Below are 26,613 nucleotides of genomic sequence, written 5' to 3' on the forward strand. Positions count from 1 at the left end.
TGGTGCCTTCCAAATGAAGCTTAAAATGTATCAGGGCTACAACCTTATATATATATATATATATATATATATATATATATATATATATATATATATATATATATATATATATATATATATATATATATATATATATATATATATAAACAAGTTATGAAATGTTACTTAAATATATTCACAATTTATTTCTATTTTTTTCAAAACATATGTCGAGAATCAAGACACAAGATCTCACAAATCACTAGTTCATATCATTTTCAAATTCTTAATATTTTAGCTTTTATAGGTGTTACAAAGTGAGTATTTGGTGGAGATGTTGATTTGATTGTCCCAATTCAGACAAAAAATGAACTTCCTTATTGTGGGTTGACTCTATGCTCGATATAAAGATTTTGTAATGCTCACTAGGAAAGGTTCGAGCACTTAATCCTTCACTAAGAATATTTTTTTCCATTTGAGAATTTCTTGCAAGTTCAAAATGTGTCATGTGTATAAATTACAATTTTTTGTTTTACCTTTTCAATGTTTCTACTTTATCCTTTAATTTATATGTTTAGCCAGTCATTTGAGGTTGTCAAATGCAAAAGGGAAATTTGAAGCTTCACATCTTAAATCCATTTATTTACATTGGAATTTCGTGTCATTTCCACAAGTTTATGAATTAGTTAAGACACAATAAGTGAGTGTACAAATGATCTAGATGCAAATTATAATGCATACATTATTTTTGGGGTGCTCTAATTCAAGATATTCCTAATATTTCTGTTATAAGTGTAGTTGCCATTGCACTAAATATTGATCTATCATTTCATAATATAACCATTAGACTTATAGAATCTATAGGAAGGACTTGTTAGTCCCTTGTCATGACTCCCTAGTGGGGCACTAACCATTTTGTCAACAATCTCCCCCTCAATATTACTTGATGAGATTCAAACCCATGAATAAGCTTTGAGACCACTTGTTATAAGTTTAGTTGTTGTTACACTATAAGATTAACATGCTAACGCCTAGTACAACTACTAGAGTTATATAATTCACAAGGGCAATTAGTCCCTTGTTGTGAACCCTGAGGGGCACACTAACTATTTTGCCAACATGCTTAATGTGTTAAAATGATATTGATGTAGAGATAAAATTCAATGGAAGCAAAAACAAAAGGAACCAGCACTAGCAAGAGATAGATAATAAAATTCTTCTAATTGATTTATCAAATGAACAATACATACACTTGCTTTCCTACAGATTTCTTCTTCCCGTAACTTTCTATCCAAAAACTTACCCTAAACCTAAACCTAAAACTCTATTTATACTTGTTAAGACGGTCTACGAAAAATTCTAGATTATTACAAAATACAAAGAACAACTCACATAATACTCTAGATCAATATAGAATGGGGAAGAATGACCCCACAATGATCTGTACAAATCCCAAGAAAATATCTTATCGTACAAAATCAGGATAAATTCTTTGTCCAAAATATTTTATGTGGGTGCTCCTGCCCCAGATCTAAGATGTTTGAGGTTGTATTTTGATGTTCAAATGAAATTTAAAAAACTAAGTCATAAAAAAGTGTCATATAAACCTTTACTAACTTGTTTCTTAGTGGGTAGTGAAAAAGAACAAGAGTTGACAATTTAAATTTAATAAAATTATATTTTAGGTCAGCTTAGTATATTGTTGGAGTAAATCCACATGTCATAAGATTGACCTTGGATGAAATGCATCAAAATGAGGGTTTTGTAGATATGGTTAATATATGATCTCTCTCAAAGAGAGAGAGAGAGAGAGAGAGAGAGAGAGAGAGAGAGAGAGAGAGAGAGAGAGAGAGAGAGAGAGAGAGAGAGAGAGAGAGAGAGAGAGAGAGAGAGGCTATAAATGTGATAAGGGGTGGAGGTTAATGGTATGAGAATGCTAACATGGTGGAAGGAGCGGTTTGAGGGATCATTTAGGGAAAATGTTTCAAGGACATCATGTTGACAATACACCATTGTTTGAATGGTTCATTTATGACATTGCCAAGATGAGGAGTGGTCATGAAGCAATGGAGAAGACCATTAGCTGTATGGTGACGACTCAATTTAGGGAGCAAGCAATTGAGACACTTAGGAAACTGAATAGGAAAGCCTATACAAGGCTTGTGGTGGACACTTTCAAAGTTGATGATATTCTCAAGAAAAGCCACATATATGACACCATAATGAATCTTAAGGGATGGGTAAGTAATGAAAAATCTAGATACACATGAACACATGATGTTTGTAAATGGGAGTTAATTTCTCCATGAATAGATTGTTAGATCATAAGTGGCCATTAAAGTTATCAAGTCCTTAATGATATCTTTGTGTAGTTGATAGGTAATCCTTTTTTAAAATCAATATAATGACAACTACCCCTAGGTAGTAACTTGCTAAAAAAATGATTTTTAAATAATTCAATTTTTTTGTAAAGAATGAAAGAAAAAATATTATTTTCAAAAGACAATGTAAATAAGAAAACAATTTTTTTTTAAACTCTAAAATAAAATAAACAAACTCTTTAGAAATATCAACTCAAAATTGATAAGCCTCTATACTTTTTAGATAGATGAATTAATATCTATAATGATAGAAATATTTTCATACAATTTGGTATCTTAAGATATCTCTTAGTTTTGATTACTGCTTTATGCAATCTAAGTTGCAGATATAACTCTTAGTTTAAATAAGACATGAGTTCAAATTAAAGATACAACTCATAATTTAAATAAACATGAATTTAAATTACAAATATAACATTCAATTTAATTACAATGTATGATAAAAAATCTATTATATCTACATAACTTAAAAATAAATATATTTTATACAATATTACAAATCTTCTTATAGAAAAAAGAAGAAGAAAACATTCCCAACTATTGAAGGACATTATTTAGAACTTTGGCCACAAGTGTCCTTGTGGTTTGATTAATTTTATCTCAAGCTTTAGATCATTGAATACCCTCTTTGCTATTAGCACAAATTCATAATTGCCTCTTTATCATAAGGAAAGCATATATATATATAAAAACTCTCCCAATCCAAACCAAAATTTCCCGCCTCAAAGGTACTTACTCTCCCGCCATTTATCGAGCAGAAGGGCAAAAACCCAATATCACTTACAGTTCAGGAGGAGGAAGAAAGGGGATCAATTGCACAAAATGAAGGGCAGATCCATACATCTGCAAGAAGCCCATGAGCATAACGATATTGAATCAGTGGCTTGCATTCTGTGGGACAGCCATGGCAAGTATCTCATTACAGCAGGGGCGGACAACAGCATTCTTATTCATTCACCCTCTTCTCCCTCTTCAAAGCCCATCACTCTTCGTCATCACAAGCAGGCGGTCACAGCCATGGCCATCACGCCCACAAGTCTCGCCTCAGGATCTGTGGACCACTCTGTCAAACTCTATTCTTATCCAGGTTATTTTATGTTCTGATATCCGCAAATTATTTTTCGCATAGCAATTTAGAAGCAAGTTTCCACCCGAGTCGTCTCTGGAAGATTTTGTTGTTTTGCCCTAATTTTTTTTGGTTTATTGGTCATTTTAGAAGTATGCTATTATCTTGTTTTTCTCTATGATATTTATTCTTTTGCCCAAAGTGCTTCCCCAGTCAAATTTATCTCTGTTTTTCTCGGCATTACACCAACATTTTTTAATGCGTAAAACTCAACGTTAAAGATGTTGCAAAATAAAATTTACGTAAGCTTTTCCTCTATGTCACCCATCAAAGCGGCATGAAGTATTTCTCCTAGAAAAGAATTGCTGACTGATTTTCCTTTAGCTTATTTCTTTGCTATCAGAAATGCGATTGATATTAGTTTAAGGTTTTTTCCTCTGTTGTCTATTCTTGATCATGCGTAAATTGTCATCCGTAAATTCTATTATTAATTGACATTCCTGTAGCTTACATTTTTGGTTGCTTCAAAAATTACACATGAAATTTAATATTTTATCCAGAAAATGGTTTAAAATGGCTTCTTTGTAGTCCCTTTCTCAGTTGATTTATCATAAAAGCTTATGCTTGCAATTCGTTAGAAATTTGTTCCAAAATGGTTAATCTGCAGGTTGAAATATCTCAGCTAACTTTTCTATAGTTCTTTCATATTCTTAGGCCTATAAAAACTTTTGCAGAAAAATTTAACTCTGACTTTTCTGTTCAGCTGACTTCTATGGACTTTTCTTTCCTTGCCCTTTTTCTAACGGGAAACTATGCAGAAGGATTCCAAAAGGAATATGATCTAAGCTAATATCTCTGCATAGTTTGACTCTGGTCCTTTTACCCCTTGAGAATTAGAGCTAAAGCTCACTTAGAAATTTATAAATATGGTATCTATTAACTTATTTAAATTTTTTTAAAGCACTCTCTTGCTCCATGATTCGTCGATTTACATGTGAACCTAAATCCAAATCAAGAGACCGAATGGGGTTTTCAGTAGGCTACTTAGATTTGTGACATTGCAGATCCAGCTGAGGTTTAAGCATACGTTCATAAAATATAAATTGAATAATACTGCAAACTGCAATCGCGCTACACTTTCATGTTCCATCTTTTTGTTTTCCTCTCCTTTAATTCATCAAAGGTTGCGCTTGCAATTTCAATAACATGCCTGTTTTAGGTTAACTTTCATCTAGTTTTCTTTTTTGCTCTTTTCTCCATGTCTTGTGATGTCTTAGTTTTAAATTTAAGACCAGCATAACACCAAACAGAGTGTTTGGAGAGGTGCTTAAATTTATTTGATCTTGCAGCCGTTGGTGAAGCAAGAATTAACCTCTCATTATTTATGATCATTTGTCCTTTATTTAGTGATCTAAATCCACACCAAAAGACCAAACTAGTTAGTTAACTAGCCTAATTATTCGTTTAGCTTTGAAGCTACCTCCAACAGAGGTTATCTCTTTAGTTCTTTAGAGGGAGTCCCTCAAAGGAAATCGATTTTGCTTTTTTTAATTTGAGCAAATTTAATGAAAGGAATATGCTGATTTTGCTAGTTTGATTTCTACGTCTTCACCTCTGCTAGAGTCAGACTATTATCAAAAACTAACGAAAGAAAGGTCATTGCAAATGATTCAAACACTTCCATACATTTAAGTCCCCCAAAATAATACTTCATAATGTTGGATTGCTTTAATGTCATATACTTGGAAACATTCTAACGAAATCTTGTGATCCAGGTGGAGAATTTCAGGGCAATATAACAAGATTTACTCTGCCGATACGCTCTCTGGCCTTCAGCAGGAATGGAGAGCTGCTAGCTGCTGCAGGAGATGATGAGGGTATTAAGCTAATTAATACCATTGATAGCTCCATTGCCAGGGTGCTCAAAGCCCACAATTATCCGGTCACAAGCCTTTCATTTGATCCAAACAACGAGTTCCTAGCATCTGCAGATAGCGATGGCACTGTTATCTACTGGCAGCTATCAACAGGGAAACCTATGCATACTCTGAAAAAAGTGGCACCCAATACAGATTCTAGTCCGACAAGTTTAAATCAGATAAGTTGGCGCCCTGATGGGGAAATGCTGGCAGTTCCAGGAAGGAAAAATGAGGTTTCAATGTATGATAGAGATACAGCAGAGAAGGTTCTCAGTCTTAAGGGTGGCCACTCTGATATCATAGGGTCTTTGGCTTGGTCACCCAATGGAAAGTACATTGCGACATCTGGGGCTGACTGCCAGGTTATGATATGGGAGGTTGATAGAAGGCAAGATATTGATAGACATAAGTTTGATAGACCGATTTGTTCACTTGCATGGAAGCCCGGAGGAAACACTTTGACGGTGATCGATGTTTTGGGCAGGTTCGGCGTGTGGGAATCTCCTGTTGCATCCCACATGAAATCCCCAGCAGATGCTAGTATTGAGAGTACTGATGACATGGGCTTTGAGGAAACATTGATGGGCAAATACGGAGAAGACCTGGAAGACAGTGATGCTGGGAGCCTGGATGGGATAGGGGATGAGAGTGAGGATGATGAAATGGGCAGGTTACCTAGAAGGACATTGCACAAGAAACCCTCCGTTAAAATTGAAAATGGTGAAGAAGATAATGACATTAGAGAGATCAAGAATCGCAGAGATGTATTGAAGGCAAAATCAACTATGCAGGAGGCATTTCAGCCTGGTGCAACACCAAGGGAATCTGGGAAACGTAGTTTTCTGTCCTATAACATGCTTGGAAGCATTATCACTTTTGAAAAGGATGGTTTCTCTCATATTGAGGTAATATTCCCCCCAGTTCTAGTTGCTTGGAATAATTAAAAGCAGAATCCCAAAAGAAATCCCATTTACATGGACAAAATTTAAAACTCCTCTGAAATATTTGAGGTAATGCTATAGACCTGTTTAAGGCCAAAGTAAAGTTGTGATTGTTGTCATATTGTAAGCAGCTTTGGGTCAGACTGGATGAAGTCAAGGAAACAGACTTTGGATCCAGTATTGTCCACAGTAAAAATCTCTTCAGATTTTGTTCAATCTATATTTTTCTATATACGACAAGCTATATGCACGAATTATAGTGCATTACATACATTTCATAATAGATGCCCGACGTTATTATACATCCTGATCTTTCTTCTCAAGAAGCATTTAATTCAAGTTAGATATGATTAGTAATATGGGTCTAATCATGTGCTTTGATCAGCTGTTCTAACCATCGTCAGAAGCTTTGAGTGTTAAGTTGAAACCTCAATTTATCAGTGTTGTATAGACTATCCAGGAGACAGAATTGTCTCGAATACAGCTCAACCACTGGATTGCTCAGAATTGATTTCGAGTCACATTGATCTTCTGCCTAAATGTTCAACCTTTTATTTAATGCAAGATATGTGCTTCAAAGGATAGTTTATCCTTTTGCATAGCTTTTTTCAGGAAGCCCTAACAAAATCATCGAAAGCTTTCTGTTTCATTAGTTAATGGGCTCAATTCAGATGTGTACTTAAGATTGCATGAATACCTAGGTCAGCTAGCAAGAGTTTCCAGTTGAAACCAAATAAGCCAAATAGATCCAGATATATTTCTAAGGCTCAATACTTAGGTGAGCTAGTAATGACTTTCCAGTTCCATAAAAACCAGATACTGATTTAGATATGTCACTAAGGTGGATCACTGAATGTGATCTGTGATTGAAACATTGATTTAAAAATATAGTTGATTTCGGAACCAGTCTTTTGAATATTTCTAAGGCGTTTAGATTTTAGAGACTTGTTCCTTGAAAATGTGAGAAGAAGGACTAGAGCTTGATTTTTGAGAAGTACTTTTGTCTTTATAAGAAGCATAATACCAAAGAATAGCTAAAAAGTAAAATCTGACTGGTACAGATGCAATTCATACTGATGTCAAATTTAACAAAAGAGATTCACTCATGCAAAATATGTCAATGCAGGTGGAATTTCATGACCTTGGGAAAGGTTTCCGCGTGCCTTCCATGAGCGACCATTTTGGTTTTACCATGGCTTCTCTCAATGAGAGTGGAAGTGTTTATGCGAGTCCCCAGAAGGGCGAGAAGAACCCAAGCACTCTTATGTATCGGCCTTTAAGTAGTTGGGCGAACAATAGCGAGGTTCAAAGCATTATTTTACTTAAGGATTTGGCTCCATAATTTGACAAGAAGAAGTTGCTTATTGCAATTTATTTGCTTTTGCAGTGGTCCATGCGATTCCCAATTGGAGAGGAGGTGAAGGCTGTTGCTCTTGGTTCAGGATGGGTTGCAGCAGTAACAAGTTTCAATTTCCTCAGAATTTTTTCAGAGGGTGGCCTGCAGGTTTGATTCCCTTTTAGCACATTGTTCTCTCCTTAGTAATATAGCACGCTGCAGGATCTCTATTCCTCTAGTTTTTTGAAAGAAAATACATCAAATCACATTTAGAGGATCCCTTAAAAAATACCGTTTTAAAACCCTGGACCACTTAAGTTTGATAGTCCAGGATGAGCACTGCCCTCCACAAGTGTTCACATGAAAGAGAAGTTATGTTTGAAATTCTTAAAGGGATTTAGGTTCCTTGTTTGTGGTTTTGTTCAACGATTTAGTTGTTTGGCAGATCGCCCATTAATTGAATTTAACTTTAAGTAGTGGCACAGGATGGCGAATTACAGAATTCAGTGTGATTATCAAACATTTTGGTCAGTGTTTTTGTTGAAGCTAACGAGTCCTTTAAATGTAAAATCTCCATAACGGGATAGCAAATCCCAGAAGTCAATCAGATAAAGTTTTGAGTGCCAATCGATATGTTATTCCCTTGCTTTATAAAATTCTACAATGAACATATGTTTCTTATTATTTGAAAATTCTATTGTTCCACAGAAATCTGTCCTTTGTTTGGATGGACCAGTGATTACTGCAGTAGGACATGAGAACCTCCTTGTTGTTGCCACACATGCTTCGAGTCCGCTTCCATCTGGTGACCAGGTAGAGTTCAGAATTTGATAGATGATTGTAGTGATGTCTCTGCTTAATAGTATGTAATCATGAATTGATTATTCAATAAGCTACTTTGGTGCCTTCATATTTATTAACTCATGGACTTCGTATTCAGGTGCTGGGATTTGAGGTGTTCAGAGTTTCTGAAAAAACACGCTGTTTATCTGGTCGGCTTCCTATAAGCCCTGGTTCTCATCTTACATGGCTTGGATTCAGTGAAGAAGGGATGTTAAGTTCGTATGATTCCGAGGTATTGGTTCTCTGAAAGACATCTTTAATGTGACATTCCGTGCTAGATGTCAAGTTGCATGAGTTCAGTTTTCTAAGCGTTGGCAAATGCAGGGAAATTTGAGGGTGTATACTAAGGAATATGGTGGATGTTGGATACCAATGTTCAGGTATGAAACTTAATTAATGTTTATAAGTGATTGAGAGAGCATGATATGTTTAGCATTTTTTCGATTGCTGTAGATAAAAAATAGACAATTGAATGTTCCAATTGGTCCAGTGCTGCCAGAGAAAGAAAGTCAGAAAATGAGAATTTTTGGATGGTTGGGCTAAACAACACGCAGGTTTTCTGTGTTGCTTGCAAATCGCCTGAGATTTATCCACAGGTATGTTGGCTGGTCGAAATCTTAGAAGTTGAGTTGCTTTTGAAGATTTGTGTATAATATTTATTCATAATTATGATGTTTCGTTGTAATCTTAGGTAAGCCCAAAGCCAATATTGAGCGTTCTGAACTTGTCATTACCTCTTGCATGTTCTGATCTTGGGGCAGATGATCTAGAAAATGAATTCCTTAGAGATAGCTTACTTCTTTCACAGGTAAAGTTACATTTGTGAGAGCTAAATTACAGTCATATTTATTGAAAAGAATTACCGGATTTAAAATATAATATCATGTTTAAACGAACTCTGCAGATGCAAAGCAAAGCAGAAGAGGCTGCGACCTGTGACAGTGAAAAGAATAGAGAGACTACAATGTTCAAGATGGAAGCTGCACTTGATCGATGCCTTCTACGTCTCATAGCAAATTGTTGCAAGGGTAAGTTACAATTGGGTACCACACAGAATCTTTGCTTATATTCTAGGACAATTACGTTACTAGATTATTGACCTGACCACACAATCACCTTTCTCTCTTAGGAGACAAGTTGGTTAGAGCAACGGAGCTGGCAGCAATGTTATCATTGGAGAAATCTTTACAGGGTGCCATAAAACTTGCCAATGCCATGAAGCTCCCCATATTGGCAGAACGATTTAATGCTTTGTTGGAGGTGTGTTGGAATTTGCACTTATTGTATTCCTTGTTGGACATTCATCAACAGTTGTCTGGATTAGGGAAAATACTATAATTTTTTTTGGCTCAGAAAATTCAGTGAATCTTCATCAAACGCTTAAGCAATTTCTGATATGTTCCCTTGATTATGTCAGGATAAGATACTTAAAGAAACCATGGACTCAACAGCTTGCAAGACACCGAATTCCGATGGTCCATATTTGGACAGTCCAGTTTACTTAGGTGCCAAGCAAGTCTCATTCAAGACACACACTGGTGACATACCTCATCTTCAAGTCAAGCCACATGACGTTCCCCTAGAAACCAAGACAAATGAGGCTTCATTAGAATCCAAATATACCCATGGTTCTCTAGGGTTATCAAAGCACGACACAAGAGCTGAAGTGGATGATCTAGAAGCTAAAAGAAAGGAACCCAATTTGGTGAACGGTGAAGGGAAAAAGAGTGCGGATTCACAAGTTCAAGCTGCACTTAACAATGTTTCTGCTCAGAAACCAGGTAACCCATTTGCCAAAGCCTCAAATGCTTCGGCAAACCGAACCACAGAGAGCAACGGTTCATTATTCAATTCCATAAAGCAAATGAAGAGCACAGCAGAGAATGAAGGGAAGCGAAAGGACAGGGCAGGCTCAGGTAGCTCTGCTCAGAAGCCATCAAAACAAGCTAAGAAATAGGAAAACAGAAAGCCTCCGTGGTCCCAAAACTATGACAGTTCATGCTGCATGTCTGCAGTGCCAAATTTTAATAACTTGACCAAAGCAACCGATAAAAAAAGGCAAATGTTGAAAACCTTCGGAGCTAACTCAACGTGAAGGTTTTATCGCCTTGGTGGCATTTTCCCATGATCATCCTGTACATCTTTTCGATGATATGGTATGATATGATAGATTTTAATGACGTCCACGAGACTAAAGTAGTCCATGGGACCCATGCAATCGCCCTCCTGAGTCAGGAGCCAAACTAGTCAGTTGCAAAGTTTTGGTTAACTTGTCTCTTCTTCTCTGAATTTTGATAATCAAATCCGCTGTTCTCTTCACTTGATCTTCCTCAAATAATACTTGATTAACCTCAGTTGAATGTATTTGTTTTACACGGTTGGAATTATACTGTTCATCAAATGAGTTCTCTTCATTGTTGTCGTTGTAAGCAACACTTGGCAAACCGTTAATTTTCTAAAACATTCATCAAATGAGTTTTCTTCATTGTTGTCGTTGTTGTAAGCGACACTTGGCAAACCGTTAATTTTCTAAAACATTCATCAAGTGAGTTCTCTTCATTGTTGTCGTTGTTGTAAGCGACACTTGGCAAACCGTTCATTTTCTAAAACATTCATCAAATGAGTTCTCTTCATTGTTGTCGTTGTTGTAAGCGACACTTGGCAAACCGTTAATTTTCTAAAACATTCATCAAATGAGTTCTCTTCATTGTTGTCGTTGTAAGCGACACTTGGCAAATCGTTAATTTTCTAAAACATTTGTGCTAGTAAACCATGGAAGGAGGCAAATAAATGATTCAAAAGGTTAATTTTCTACACATTTGTACTAGTAAACCATGGAAGGAGGCAAATAAATGATTCAAAACGCAACATTTGTGCTAGTAAACCATGGAACGAGCCAAGTAAATGATTCAAAACGCTAGAGGGAGGGGTCGAACCTCCGACCTTGTGGTTAACAGCCACACGCTCTAACCAACTGAGCTACTCCAGCTGCATATTTTTGCTCTCACTAACTTCTAACATACTTTCACAAACTTTTTAACCTTTTTACATATTGCCGGATCCTTTTGGTAAGGTTTTCATGGTTTATATCCTCTTGAAACACTTCCAGATGTTAGGATTTATCGATATCGAGACATGGTGCCACGAACCATAGTTAGGGATGCTCAAGGAGATGTTTATTAGTTCCTGCCTATAGGTATAGCACTACAGGAAACAGTAGGAACCGGTTGAGCTTAACTTATTTTTTCAAATCAATGGTATGTGTTTTGTTTTATATTAAAAATAATAATTTAAAGTTAGTTCAGTAGAGGTGCTATTTATTTAACAATTTTTTTTCAAAAAAAAAACATTTTTATCATTTGATTAGGTAAAATATTTTGAGCTATATGAGCCCTTTTTGGGACCATTATTAATTTTTAACAATGCTGCAATGTTTAAAGCTTTCAAAAAATAAACAAGCATTTCATAATTACTTTATTATAATACTTATAAAATATGATATAATTTACAATATGTTTTTCTATAATATTTTTTACATGTATAAATATATTTTTATAATGTTAATATTTTATGTAAATCACAAATGTATATTATATAATTTTAAATATATATCATTTGGAAAAAAAAGGTTAAAATTTTTTTAAGATAGAAAGGATTACAAGAAAGAGAGTTCAACAAGGAGTTCTGTCCTAAGCAACAAGTTCATCAAATTCTTGCACCAACTTAAAGGGAAGCTGCCCCCTAATCCATAATATTCTAGCTCGGAGCATGACCAGAAGCCCATTTGGCCAAACAATTAGCAACTTTGTTCCATTCACAAGGAATGTAGGTAAACCTAATGTACTCAAGAGAGGTACAAAAGAGAAGAGTGATTAACAATAGTGATTAGCTGCCAACTAACATCCTCAAGCTCCTGTGAGGAAATCAAGTTCACCACCACTTGAGAATCAAAATCAAATAATCTTGCGCTATCCTCGCAAACAACACTATTCCACAACATATAAAATGGTTGAAGCTTCCATGAGATTGTTAGTGTAGTCAACTTTATGCACTGAAAAAAAGAACTTAACTTCATATATATATAATTACATATATTTTTATTATACTAATTTTTTTTGTTAGAATGCAATAACTATTAAATATTATATTAAAAATGTTTATATTATTTTTTATTTTAAATATTTTAAAAAAGCATAGATCATTAAAAATATTAAATAATAAAATAAATTGATATTATTTTTAATTTTTTAATAAAGTTATTTATAAATATACTAAAATTTTAATTCATATTAAAATAAAAAATGTTATTATGTTGTTTATTCTAATTAAAAATACATATAATATATTATTAATTTTTTATCATAATGATATACTTGACAAGAACTTCGTTGCTTTGCAACCTTTTGTCAAATTTGAAGTTGAAAAATGAAAAATATTAGCACTATACATCAAATTACAAAGCAAGTAGAAGAATGATGAGGAAAAAAATGATTATTTATGACAAGATACACATGGCCGATGGTTTATTGGAGGGAGGGTAAGGAACTTAATGCTTTGTCTTTGTTAGTCTTGAGTTGCAAATGATATTAATAAATTTAATTAGGGAAGCCAATTGGTGTTAGCCTCCTTGTTCCCTTATATAAACGGTTGTCTTTTGGAGTGGTAGAATCTAATTCTTATGTTGTGGTATGCGAGATATTTCTTCATGACGATTAATGTTCTTTGAGGGTAGCTAGGGATACTAGGGTAGGGGAAATGAGTCAGTAACCGTTCATGTACGCACTACTATCATGTTAAATGTTACATTTTCCCTCTAATTATTGCCTAAAAATACTTTGTTACCTACAAATGAACATGCCAAAACAAATCATCATGAACACCAATAGCCATTCCCCGCCCCCATTTTTTAGTTTTCTTGATTGCTAATTGGTCCATTTGTCCAAAAAGTACTATAATGGCTATGGGGGGTCTTAGTAGCAAGTATTGGGTGAATGTTTTAAAATGGCACTTTTAGATCACCTTGCACTCTACGAGTTCAATAAAGAGCCCTGCAAATGCAAGAAAGCCGAAAGGTTAGCTTTAAGCTCTTCACTCACCTACAGAGGTTCACCAAAATAATTGGCAAATTTTGACATATGGATTAGGAAATGTAGGTACACGGAGTTAGTTGGGGAGGGTACTAGGTCGTTTCCCCTAGTAGCAATGGATAAGTTGTAGAGGTGCTAATGATTTTGATAGTCATTTTTAACCAATCTCTCTTTGAATGTCAAAAATGTGTTTTTAAGGGATTCAATATTCTGTTATTGAAATAATTATTTTATGTAGAATTTTAGAGTTCTAAATATAAGGAAATTTCATAATGATAATTAGAGTTCTAATGAGTATGATTTTCAAAAAGTAATTCTATTAAGTGAACTTTCCAAAAAGGCTTAAGCAAATATTATAGAAGTCTTATACATAAGCCTTAAAATGTAATTCCTTAATACAATATCAAAATTATACCTTACATCCTCCCACAAGCAAAAGGTAGTTGGAGGTCCATCTTTTCAAGCATAATATTAAACTTTTGACTAGACACTATATAGTACAATTTTGACTTGAGAGCTATTTGTTTTGCTACAAAAGGCCAAGGCTTTGATACTGTAGATGCTCTAAGAGAAAAGCTAAAGAGCTTTGATATTAGATGTTCTTACCATAGGCAAACTAGAATTGTTAATACTAGCACTTGCACCAAAAATGTGCAATAGATATGCTAATAGGAATATATGTTTGAAATTATGAAAACCAGAATATGCTTAAATACAAATATAATTGGAGAGGTGACGTATACAAATTATTATTTAAAACATATTTGCATTGTTCATGTCATTTGTGGAAGCTAACATTCTATGATATTCTATGGACTTTGTTAGGAGCCAACGAAATACATTCAATACATATCAGTCTTTGTTAGGAGACTTTGAATCCATGTTAGGAGATTCCAACCTTGTTAGGAGTTGTGCCAACCCTATTAGGAGTTGTAGAAGGCAGAAGGACCGACTATCCAAACAACTTCAATGAAAGACCATCAAACATATTGTCCAACTGATCTTTGTAGTATTCCTTGCAGAATAATAGAAATGAAATATCTCAAACTCCTTCATTATCCTCTTGACCAGACCAAACCTCTTCAGATCTTAATACTATATCTTCTAACTCGCATCCAATAATCCCTTGGATTGCTTGTGCATGCATCAACCAACTTCACATATCACTTGTACAATTCACACTTGCATACTTACATCACTTACCACAAGGCAAATAACCTTCCTTTATACCATATCCTCAAAATAATTATGAGTCGGCCTTGAGGCTTTCCCAATTGATTGTAATAGGACCTCATTAAGATATTGCAATTCATTACATTTTTTCACAATTACAAATCATTGTCAGCTCATAGTAAATACAACTTCTCATACAGACGACCTTAAACCTTGCGCACTCGTTGACATCATAATTAGGCTATCTACTATCACTATGTAACTTCGCTCATCACAATTCTCTCCTTGTTAAGAAATATGATCCAACATCAAAAACCATTTCTCAGGTACTCTACCTGCACACTATCCTCCATAATTCTTGAATAACACCTGCATGTCTTTGATTCTCTGTACATGCACTTGTCCACTTCATCGGGACACAATGTAAAACATATCCTTAAATGCTCTTGACCTCATCATCAATACATAGTCTGTACGACCTCATTCTTTGTCTGCTACTCTGCCAGTTTTTACAGAAACAATACTATGTTGACATCAATGACAAACACAATCATGAATGCAACATGTCAATCATGCTAACAAACTCTCCAATGCTTAGGATTCTCCCCCAAAGGAATACCATCAATATTCATGGTAACAAAATATTGTAATATATATTTCATGTCTTAAAAATCTATAAAATGAAAGAAATAAAATAATTAGAAATCTAGATTCACTGTTAATTTTTGAGACTAATCCAATGGGAGGCAACTTGTAAGCAACATCGTGAAGGGCATAAATGCCTTCTTAGAACTAAGAAGCACAACCTTGCATTAGGGGAGAAGTTGGTTTAAAAAATGTATAAGACACTATATCATTTGTGGTGCAAGCTGTTTCAAAGAAAATATCTTGATAGCATTAATCCAAGTTGCATCTTGTTATAATTAATACATTTATGGAATCATCTTCTTGGAGATTCCTTTGCATATCTCGACATTTGATCACCAACCACTTAACATGAAAAATACATAATGTAAAGACAATAGAGTATTGTACCAAATCTTGGAATGAATTTACAAAAGTTTGGTTGAATTTTTGGAAGTTAAAGAGTATATTGAAAATGTAATACTTAAGTTTGGTTTGAAGGTATTTAACTATTGGAAGAAAGACGAGTTTGTTAGAGAGAATTTTGTAGGTTGGGTTGAGACATTTATTAGGCCTCCCTATTGGTTTATAAGGAAAGCTAAAGGTTGAATTTGGGAAAGGCAAGTGTGTTCCATACAATCAAGTAAAAAATGTGTGTTGTGGTCTCGAATCTAGGTAATTTTCAATAAAGCTTGGGTATAGAGTCCAAGAGGAGCAACAAGGGTATGTGGATTGACCTTCAATTTTGTGTTGGGATCAAAATTTCCTTCCTAAAGTTGGAGCTTTCCTAGGAGTGGCATTATAGAAGAGTTGTTTAGCAACATATTTGATAACTAATATTAGTTTTTATTGATGTTTTGTAGCTTTTGTTGGATAAATTCTACAAGACTAAACTATTGAAGATATGCACACACACACACACACACACACACACACACACACACACACACACACACACACACACACACACACGGCATTACAAAAGAGTTCTTTAGCTACATATTTGATAAATAATGTTAGTTTTTGTTGATCTTTTGTAGCTTATGTCGGATAAATTCGGCGAGATTAAACTATTGAAGACACACACACACACACATACATGCATGCATGCATACATACATACATACATATATACATAAATACATAAATACATATACATATGCATATATACACATACATATACATATAGACACACACACACACGCACATATATACATATACATATACATATACATATACATATACATATACATATACATATACATATACATATACGTATACATATACATATACATACATATAAATACATATAGATACACACACACACACACACACACACACACACACACACACACACACACACACACACACACACACACACATCTATCTATCTATATGTATATATATGTGTGTGTGTGTGTGTGTGGGTGTACTCACACACACATGTATATGTAGTTACCCAACTAATTGCCATTATATTAATCACATAATAATGAATAAACATGTCCCATTAAGGACATGTCTCTCCTTGCCTCATCCTCAATATAAATGCAAGAGAGAACTTTGAATCTCAAAAACAAATAAATTATAGGCAATGTTATTACATTTGAAGTGATCATAACTTTAACATGGTATCAAAGCTAGGTTGCAAATGTAAGAAAAGAAAGAAAATGACGAGAGCTATTAGTGACAAGGAAGCCATAACAAGGGTGGTTAGAATAAATACTAAGACAATAATGATTACAAAGGCAACATGAATAATTGATCATCAACATATAGAAAGGGCCCGATGAATGTATAAACAACAATTTTCAGGATAAAATCGATATCTCAATGTAACAATCATGTATGACAAAGATGATGATGCATGCATCGATACAAGGCTTCTGCATTGTACTTTCACCATTTGTAGAAGCTACAAATAAAGCTATGATAACAAAAAACATAATAGAGAAATAAACGATAATGAACAAGACAATGATGATATGATAAGGGTCATGGTAATCATTTAGTAGAAGCTTATCAATGATCAAAATAAAACTATGAGCACTTTGAAAATATCAAGTACATAGTTGAGTTTTATGACAATATCCAATAGTTGATGTCAACAATGGAGCGGTGGGAAAAAATAAACAGATGAAAAACAATTATAAAGGGAGACCCTTGATTAGTTTGACCTGTCAATGCAGGAACTGATGTGGAGGAGAACATAGGAATTGTCGTAGGCAATGAAGGAAATAATTACCACTACCATGGGAACACCTATAAAAATCAAGAAGGATGTGGATTACATCCTTTGCATAGCAAGTAGTATCACGTGGATACCTCCATATGGGAGCTTTAGGGAGTATCACATGAGGATGAGTACGAAATGGGTGAGCCACCCCAAACAATAATCACTATATATGTATATATTTTAGAGCGAAGTACAAAGAGTTATGGAGAGAGAGAAGAATAATAGCAATAAAAGGTGATACATATATGTATTTGTGCAAATTTTGGGGTTGTCTTGGAACTTATTGAAGAATACTAAAGAAATGGGAAATGTGTAAGTTCCTCAATACAATATCTTATAGAGAATTTAGTAAAGGATTCCAAGTAACTTGTATCGAGAATGATGTTGTACATATAAGTATTACATTTATCTACTAATTGTAGTCTCTCTCTTATTCGTATTTATATGTCATGCCCTAAATTTAACAAGGCAAAATGCAACCACATTTTTTTTTTAAAGGTGCATCAAGGGTAATACACATGTACCTATAATAGATATACTCTATCGAACTACACAGAGATTGAAATCTACAATTCATGTTACTTAAGGACATGAGGATGTCACTAAATTCGATCATGGGTTGGAGGTCATACTTGGCAACCTTCTGGGTATATTGATGCTCTAACCAGGCCTTAGGTGATAGGGTTAGGATGCTAGTATCACATGTTAAAGTTTAAGAATATGTTTAGTTAGAGGCCAACATACCTATTTTTTATTTTTTTAAAATTTTCTTTGTTTTGGAACATAAACTAGGTTGTTTAGCAAGAACTAACATCAGAGGCATACACCCCACTTGATTAGGTTAATTATTTTCATGCATAATATATTGTCCCCTGCCATTTACATCTTGCCAATGATCAATTATGATACATTCGTAAAATTTCCTCCCACTACAATGTGTCATACATATTTCACAATCTTTCCTATTTAGTTTCGTGTATGCAATTTTGATATTATGTAGATTATTTATTTATTATTATTTTTTTGATATTTATTCTAAAGTGGTTATCATGCCTACCGCCCTTTATTTTACTTAAATTATTATTTATTATTATTTTAAAATTATATTATACGTACCATTCTATATTTATTAGTACTACCTTAACTATAAATCTAACTCCCTCTCTAATTAACGCTAAGTTTAACTACATACTAAATCCTTATTACGTTTTAATAAAAGAAAACCCACCTAATAACAAAACCCATTTCTTCCCTTACACATGACATGAAATAAGAAGCAATAAACAAAAAAACTTACTTTAATGTCCTTATAACTATCTCTCTCATACCCTACTAACTATCCTATCTAATCACCAATCTAACTCCTTAATTTACTTGCTAACTAATATTAACACATGACTCATACAAAATTCTAACTTTAATATTAACACATAATTCCCCAAACATACTTTATTAACCCCTAAAAATACCAAAATATTTATACTAAACAGTTTCCAATCAACATTCTCACATGAGGCTCCCACTACATTAAGAAAAGGTACTTATTACAAAGTTTTCCTATGTTCTAACATTGCCCCTAACATAAGTTGCATATGTCACAATCATTAAACATTGTTTTAAACCTTTACCTCTCCCCAAGCGTACTCTCCTCCAAACCTAGGGTCACGTGTCCCTTTCTTCTCCCTCAACACAAAAAGTTCAAGCAAAAATGCTTTTACCTTTATTCCCCAACACCAAGGACTAGGTAACATTGATCCCAAGGTGTCATAGTCCTGACATGGGTCATGTTCCAGGAGGTGTCTATACAGCAGAAAATTTGCACTCGATTTGACAGTTTATCTAATTTATTAATTAATTTTAAAATCACAAAAGCACTGATCTGTCATTTTAAAATTAATTAATAAATTATTTAAATTGTCAAATCGGGTGCATATATTCGACTGTTTAGCCAAGGGCCATGTTCCAAACTTCGATCACTTCTCCCCTTTTCTATACGTATGGCTCCCTTTTACTAGGCATGGTGGAGAGGAATAAAGTCAAAAATTGAAATCTGCACAAAGCCCAACTTGCTAGCTGCCTAGGAAGGATAAACAAGGGGTTATGTCATGTTTGAGGGCCCTCATGATTACTCTTTTTTATGAGCCCAAGGTTAGACCATGACAACTCGCCTAATGGGGGCCACATTTCTTTTCTATCGCCTTTTTGTTTGAAAAGGGTTTGAAAGTGACATCTAGGTGGGATGAATTATCCATTAGTTGGTTTTGGTATGAGTTTTATTCATTCATTGTTAGGCTTTAGTTTAAGTATTTTGATTTTGTAATTACTTGTATTTAGTATAATATAATTGTGAGACACATCTCTACTCACGTGACTCTACTTGGAGATGGAGTGTTTAGTACTTACCAAGGTGAGTGGACATAAGTTTAGGTGCCTAGTTAAGTCCTTAGGATCTTGTTTTATTATCATTATACTTCTTGTTTTCTCTTGCTCTTAAGGTGGTTACTTAATTGTTTTTTAATGACAAGATTCAAAGTATATTCTTTTATTATTTTATTGCTTTATATTTTGGGGGATGATTTATTTCCTCTCCCCATACATTTTCTAGAGAGGAAATGTGAACCTACAACAAGCCTTAGCATAAATTTGGTCTAAGTGTTTTCCTTTCTCAACTAAATCTTTTTTTTGTTTATCCTACATAGAATTTAAGTGAATATATTTGATGATGGAATGGTGTTATCTACTTAGAGATTTGTTTGAACTTGAAACCCAAATAACTTAATGACCATGCATATATAAGGAGTTTTTAGACATGATGATTTTCTTCCACGTTATTGAATGCATAACATATAAATTTGCAATGCAAACATCTATATTTTAAATTAATATTCCTCCACATAACATTTATGAAGTATGTCTACCAAATAATTTATAAATAACATGAGAAGAAGGATCTAATACATAACTTCTTCACAATACATCAAATATCTCTATGAATTTTTCTTTACAAGTAAAGTATATATACAACTTCTCAATCTTTCCTTCCACAATTTCAGATGATAAACAATGATACAAATCTCTTTTACATCACAATGAAATAACAATGGGGACTGGATATCACAACACTATTGAGATGACATGAAACATTTGTCTCTCTTTACACACTTGGTTTTCTTCAACTTTGACAAGGGTGAAACCCTAATATCTTCAAGGAATCTATCTTCACAAAACCTGCATACACACAAAAACTAGGAACCATGGAGGCTCAGCTCCCATCCTAGGCTTCTATGAAGCCACCCACTGAGTAGGGGAAACAAGATCCAAATGGGACACACACATACAACATATGATAAATACATGAGAAACTCACAAGACAACACATAATACTCCCTTCCAAGGTTTACACATTGATTCACCATTGGAATCATAAGAACATTGGACAAAGGTGGTCTCTTCAAGAGGAGATTTTCCATGTCAATACATTTCACACACATTGAATTCACCATGCCTCTACACAGCTTGCATCATACATGTTTTTCATCACAATCTTCCACTTATCACCCCCAAATTCATATTTCCACTTATCAGCCCCAATCATAATATCAAGACATTGGCTTCAATGGAGCCCATACTCCATGAAATCTTCCCCCTTTTCTCCAAGAGAAGAGGCTCTCTACTACATTATTGAGCCCAACTAATCCCTTCACCCAAGGCTTCTCTTCCCTCCCAAGGGTGAGTGAAACCTTCACACCCATGATCATATTCAACATTCAAATCAAAACAAGAAAATAAAAAAGGAAAGCCAAGAAATTTATATGAACACAATACACATTCACATTTTCACAACACAATACCCAAATCTACAATACAAAGATTCCCCACACAATGCATGATTCCATGACACATACTCCATGCTTGCAGATTTGTTTTGCAATACAAAAAGGAAAGGAAATGAACATGGTTTGGAATCACCAATCTTGGTCCAAGCTAAAGGTAATGTTAGTTGTAGTAGAGCTCCCTTAATCTCCCTCCAAAACCCTAACTGTCTCTAAACTTAGAGAGTGGGTGAACAACCCATCAATTTGACCAAGACTCTCTAATAAGGCCTTCTCACTAACTATTTTAGCAAAGACACCTAGCCACTTCCTCTTACAAACTTGTCTCCTCTAAATTTGCTATATTTGACTTAGTGGGAACATGGGAGAAAACACATGTGACAACTCCAAATTCGAATTGATGGAAGAATGCATGGGGAGAGGACCCCCCTAGGCTATCTAGGCACTGACATGGCCAAAATTAGGTCCCTAACTTGATATACTATCATATGGGTAACTTATTTTAACATAAAAGACACCTTGGGACCACCTAATGACCCCTCAAAACCCTAGCCAATTCCAAATTCAAATTCCCTTTGATTGTGACCCATCTTATCCCTTGTCAAATGGGTTTACTTACTCATTAACAAGGTAATTAGTTTTAGGGTAAATTTCCACCATGATCAAAACCCTAAATGACATGTCAATTACACACAAAGTCCACAAGTGTCAAGTGACACATAAAACACATTCGGCATCACCATGATATGCCCCTAATGCATCTTTATGATTAAACATTTTCACATGCAAGCAAACTCACATTTACGAAAGAAAATACTTTCACAATGAGGTTTTTGAATCTTCTAAAGATTCGCCTTGGTTAAACTATGTTCATGACAGTTTGGAAACTTGTTCCCCCCAAGAATTTCCATGGTTCCACTTCTTGTGCATTAAAATCAAGCATTAGCAGTCCAAGGAGATCATATAAAATGTATATCATAAATGGATAATTTTGAATTTTACAAAATCCATATTAACGAAATTCAAATTTCATTTCCTAATCATTTCAATTAAATTTTCATATCATAAATCATCATAATAAATTTAACATCCATTTGCATATCATAAATCATCATAATCAATTTAACATTTATCTACATATCATAAATCATCATAATCAATTTAACATTTATTTGCTTATCATAAATCATCATAATCCAGTTAACATTTTGCATCGCATTGTAATCTAATACTATCATGTCATAACACTGCATCCATATGTGTTCGATCATTTCATACCCAATATCAGGTTCTTAGTGCATATCACAAATGTAACACACTACTAAAATATCAAAATCAATAAATAAAACAATCCACTATCCATATAAGTCTCGAGTAACTATCAAAATATCAAAGTCTCAAATATCAAAATGCAAGTAAAAATATCTATGTTATGACAGGTCGGGGTGAGGCCTCACATTATATACATACTATAAGAGCTATTTGCCTTGATATTTTCCTTTCTCTTCAAGGATGTTCTTATAGGAAAAATAATATTGACATTAGAGTTAGAGGGAGTTTGACACTTCATCAGAGGTAACTTTGGACAAGAAGATCAAAAGTTTGATATAAGATTTAGAGGGAATCTGGCAGTATATCATAAGCAATCTTGGATGAAAAGATAAATAGATTGATATATTCTTAACGATTTCTCTATGAGAGAAGTTTGTGGTGAAATCTCTTGTTCCACCCTATGTGAGTAGGTGTGGTAGTTTGACCCTCTGTGTCAAAGCATGGTGGAAATACATACATTCTTCTCTGGGAGAAGTTTGAGGTGAAAGCACTTGGTTCCACCTCTGCGCTGAGGCATGGTAGATGTCATGTGAGTTACTACATGACTTTGCAGTTACTATCATAAGGTGACAATTTTATTATAGTCTAACCTTCTATCATGATGGATATCATATGGTTGATGTCTAAGAAAATCATGATAGATTAAATGTAAATTAATATCATCTGAGATATAGATATCATCAATAGATATCTACATGTTGTATTGTATATATATATATATATATATATATATCATGGTGGATTAACATCCTTAAAGAAATCATGAATATAATGTTCCCATGATAAGTATCATTGAGGATACATGAGCACATGCCTTATGGGTATTTTGAGTATTTCGTGGATATCACACGACTTGATATTTTGAGGCCATTACTCTTGATATCATGAGATGATATCTAATGGTGAATATCTTTTGATCAAGGGTATTCTTAAACATATCATTCATGCTATTACACTAAGATAGTATCACTCTTTGTATGATCACGAGTTCTACACAATTGTGCAAGTGCTCGAGAAGTGGAGGCATTACTTGATACTAATGGAGTTTTTGCTATACAATGATCACCGTGCATTGCAAATAATCAATAGCCAAGGTAAGTTGAGTCAAAGGTGTTACCATGAATGTTGATGATACTACTTCGGGGGAGTATCCTAAGCATTGGAGAGTATTGACATGCTGCATTCATGATTGTGTTTATCATTGATGTCGACATAGCAATAAGTCTGTGAAGACTAGCAGAGTAACATAGAGAGATCTTTGTTGTACGAACAAAGTTTTGCTTGTCTAGTGATGTGCGGTCGTGGACATGTTCAGTATAGTGTCTTGATGAAGTGGTTCAATGTGTAGCATGTAAGTCGAAGATGTATAGAAGTTGTACCTGATTTAATGAGAGCAGTTCAGAGACAGAGTGCTTGGAAAGCAATTTTTGATGTTTGTTCTCTATCTTACATCTGAGATGCAATGAAGAGATGTGCGGTTAGCTGGTGACAAAGGACAATTTTTTGGTGATGTTAGCAAGTGTGCAAGCCCTAGTATCGCACATGTAAAGTTTTGTATAGACCATGAGCCGATAGTGCTATTGTAATTGTAATTAATTAATTATCTTATTATAATTAATTGGGAAAGTCTCAAGGCCGACTCAAGGAATTATTTTGAAGATATGGTATAAAGGAAAAATGTTTCCCTTGTTTTTGATAAGTATCAATTATTGTATGAAGTGGGAAGTGCGAAAAGGAGCAGAGCGTTTGGTGAATGCAAGTAAGCGATCCAAGGGATTATTGGATGCGAGATTTCTGATTTGGTTGCAAGATCAAAAGGATTAGAAGTTTGGTTGATAGAACAGAGGAGGGAAGTACTATCCAATTATATTATTATGCAAGGAATAATACATAGATCATTTGGACAGTGGGTTCATTGGTCTTTCCCTTGAAGTTGTTTGGGTAGTGGGTCTAGTTGTCTTTCACAACTCCTAAAAGGGATTCAAAGTCTCCTAACAGGGACTGAGATTTATTGAATGTTGTTATAAACTCCTAACAAGGTCCATCCTCTAACAAGGAATATTTATATTAGTACATCATCTTATGGGTACCATCCCCACTGGGGTTTTCCCTCTGATCAAGGGTTTCACTAGTTAACATATCTAGTGTTATTGTGCATGAGTATCTTGTTGTGGTTTCTGATTATATTGTTCATATGGTTAAGGTTAATAAGGTTAATAATTGTGATATTAATTGGATAACTGATTCACCCCCCCTCTCAATTATATTGGTGGACTATATATTCTAACAATTGGTATCAGAGCATTAGGTCCTTGAAGGATAAGCTTAACAACTTTGGGAGATTGATGACGAATCTTTTTAGAAAGGATAGTCCTAGATTTAATGGGGCCAACTATGATAGTTGGAAGGAGAAGATGAAGACTCATCTGTTGTGCATGGGACTCGGTTATTGGATCTTGACAAAGAGTTAGAAGACAATTGTGAAAGAAGAGAAGATTGAAGAATGTAAGGAAGCATAGAGAGATTTGTTCATGTGCAACATGAGAGCTAGAGAATCCCTACCATTAGCTCTTCCAGAGAATGAGTAAAGTCAGGTAAAGACACTTGAAACATCTCATGAAATTTGGAAAGCATTAGAATCTATTTTTGAAGGTGATACACATACAAAGAAAATAAGATTGCAAAATTGGATATGCACATTTCAAGATGCTAAGATGATGGAAGATGTAATACAAGCTAGGGTTTATGTTGCACCAAAAGATCAACTTGTTAATGCCTAATACAACCACTAAATTTATAGAATACAGGAGGCGGTTAAGCCATGCCACAAATCTCAAAGGGGAATGTTGGCGGTTATACAACAATCCCCCCCTCAACATTACTCGAGGAGATTCAAACCTGTGACCAAGATCTGACACCACTTGTTACAAGCTAGGGTTGTCATTGCACCAAAAGATCGACTTGTTAATGCCTGATACAACCACTAGACTTATATAACATAGGAGGTGGTTAAGCCATGTGACGAATCTGGAAGGGGAAAATTAGCGGTTAGTCCAACAAGATGAATCTATAAGAAGCTATATTGGTAGGATATTAGAGATTGTTGTAGGAATCAAGTCACATGGTTCAACCAAGGAAGAAGACGAGGTTGTGCGAAAGATCTTGAAAACTTTGACACCACCATTCAAGCAAGTTGCTTAGATGATTCAACTACTTATACCCTGCACTAAGGAGTTTACTAGGGAAACGTTGCTTGGAAGATTAAAAGTAACAGAAGTAGACCTAAAGAAATCAGGTGAACTGACAAAAGTTGAAACAACTTTCATTGCCTTGAATGTTCGGCCAAGCTTGTCTAGAAGCATAAACACAGATGGAGATTTTCCTGGTAGTAGCAGAACCATTTCTAATGAAGAAGATTGAGGAAGGTATAACACTTCTTGTGAGAAAAAAAAAAAGATGGTAAGAATATCTTTAAATTTTGGACATGCAATGAGTTTGGTCATTATGCATCCAAATGTCCTAAAAGAGAGAAAAAGTATAAGGCAAAGTTTAAGCCTAGAAGAGATAAAAATTGTTTGTATGCTAATGAAGATGAAGAATTTGATGAAAGAGCTCAAAGTGAAAGTGATGATGAGCTAGGATGTATCTATTAAGGAAGATGATCTTGATAGAGAAATTATAGAAGAAAAGGCTCTAGTTTCCCAAGCTGAAAAGAAATCTAATTGGATAATAGATAGCAGTTGTTAACATCACATGACTGGTGATATGAATAAGTTTGTTAAATTCAAGAACTATAATGGAGGTATTGTTAGAGTTGGTAACAATTCAACATGTCATATTATAGGGATTGGATCCATTACTTT

The 26,613-nt window shown here is 34.4% G+C and overlaps 1 protein-coding gene and 1 non-coding gene across 2 annotated transcripts; one reads left to right on the forward strand and one right to left on the reverse strand.

Moving 5' to 3' along the window:
- Positions 1–3,073: 3,073 nt before the first annotated feature.
- LOC149565875 (transducin family protein / WD-40 repeat family protein) lies at positions 3,074–10,879 on the forward strand. Its single transcript, XM_089819349.1, has 12 exons — positions 3,074–3,447; positions 5,202–6,250; positions 7,413–7,589; positions 7,674–7,790; positions 8,331–8,435; positions 8,563–8,697; positions 8,790–8,845; positions 8,956–9,061; positions 9,157–9,273; positions 9,370–9,493; positions 9,595–9,725; positions 9,883–10,879. Exons 1-12 carry the CDS (start codon positions 3,183–3,185, stop codon positions 10,420–10,422), a joined length of 2,922 nt encoding a protein of 973 aa, XP_089675475.1. The 5' UTR covers positions 3,074–3,182; the 3' UTR covers positions 10,423–10,879.
- A 501-nt stretch (positions 10,880–11,380) lies between these two features.
- On the reverse strand, positions 11,381–11,454 carry TRNAN-GUU (transfer RNA asparagine (anticodon GUU)). The gene has a single exon. It is a non-coding gene; the product is annotated as a tRNA-Asn (tRNA).
- Between the last annotated feature and the right edge of the window lie 15,159 nt (positions 11,455–26,613).

The sequence above is a fragment of the Cupressus sempervirens genome, chromosome 3 (genome assembly GCF_028749045.1).
Source record: "Cupressus sempervirens isolate cs-2001-9-10 chromosome 3, ASM2874904v1, whole genome shotgun sequence".
Lineage (NCBI taxonomy): Eukaryota > Viridiplantae > Streptophyta > Pinopsida > Cupressales > Cupressaceae > Cupressus > Cupressus sempervirens.